General features: G+C 33.1%; 1 protein-coding gene across 1 annotated transcript in view; it reads right to left on the bottom strand.

The window, feature by feature from the left end:
• Positions 1-368: 368 nt before the first annotated feature.
• LOC119586652 overlaps positions 369-815 on the bottom strand; it is a 19,830-nt gene continuing 19,383 nt past the window's right edge. Inside the window, exons 6-7 of the mRNA XM_037935392.1 lie at positions 554-679; positions 369-464 (exon numbers count right to left, since the gene is read on the bottom strand). Coding sequence (XP_037791320.1) covers positions 369-464; positions 554-679 — 222 coding nt within the window. The remainder of the gene's footprint in view (positions 465-553; positions 680-815) is intronic.

Below are 815 nucleotides of genomic sequence, written 5' to 3'. Positions count from 1 at the left end.
TATTTTTATAATATTTTCTTTTTTTTACCCAATTGAGGATATATGTATACAATGTTATCATATTTACGGAAACATTTTGGTCCTTTTTCATAGGTAAATTATCTCTTGTGACATTACCCCCAGATCATATATGATATTTTGATGTGATATAACTATAGTGTACATGCAAAGATAGGAAAATAAAATATAGATTTCATTTTTTTTTTTTTTCCTTTTAAAGTTTTAACAAATCCATAAAAAACAATTACAGAAAGGGCAACTGAAGTTTTAGTATCAAATTCTGTGTGTGTGGTAAAAACTGTCAGTAAACACACATTTTTGCCTTCAAGCAGTTACATATATCATAGGAAATAAAAAAAAGAAAATCACTAAGAAAAAACATTGTCAATGAGCTGTCTCCTTACAGCAGCTCCTAAATTGTGATTTTCATTTCTTGGGGCAGCAAACTCCTCAGGTGGTGGATCCTAATTCACAAGCATATCATCATGTAATGGAAGTCTCTGGTCTAGGCAGTAGTTGTGAGGGAGAAGACATGCGATGACAATTTTAGCACACTTATCTGGTGCATATTGTAGAGAACCACCTGATGTGTGCAGACAGCGAACCTTGATTTTAAGACACCAAATGTTTGCTCCACACTAAGCGTGTCTGGATGTGGCTCTATTATATGATCTTTCAGCTTGTGTTTGGGGTTCATGTATAGGAGTCATAATATATGGCTCCAGTGAATAACCACTATCACCTGCAGAAAAAAATAATTTCTTATACCATCATATCACATGAGAAAAAAAAAATTGCATAATGCTGTAAGGTCT

This window comes from Penaeus monodon, chromosome 21 (genome assembly GCF_015228065.2).
Source record: "Penaeus monodon isolate SGIC_2016 chromosome 21, NSTDA_Pmon_1, whole genome shotgun sequence".
Taxonomy (NCBI): Eukaryota; Metazoa; Arthropoda; class Malacostraca; order Decapoda; family Penaeidae; genus Penaeus; species Penaeus monodon.
This window is presented reverse-complemented; position numbering and strand designations above follow the sequence as displayed.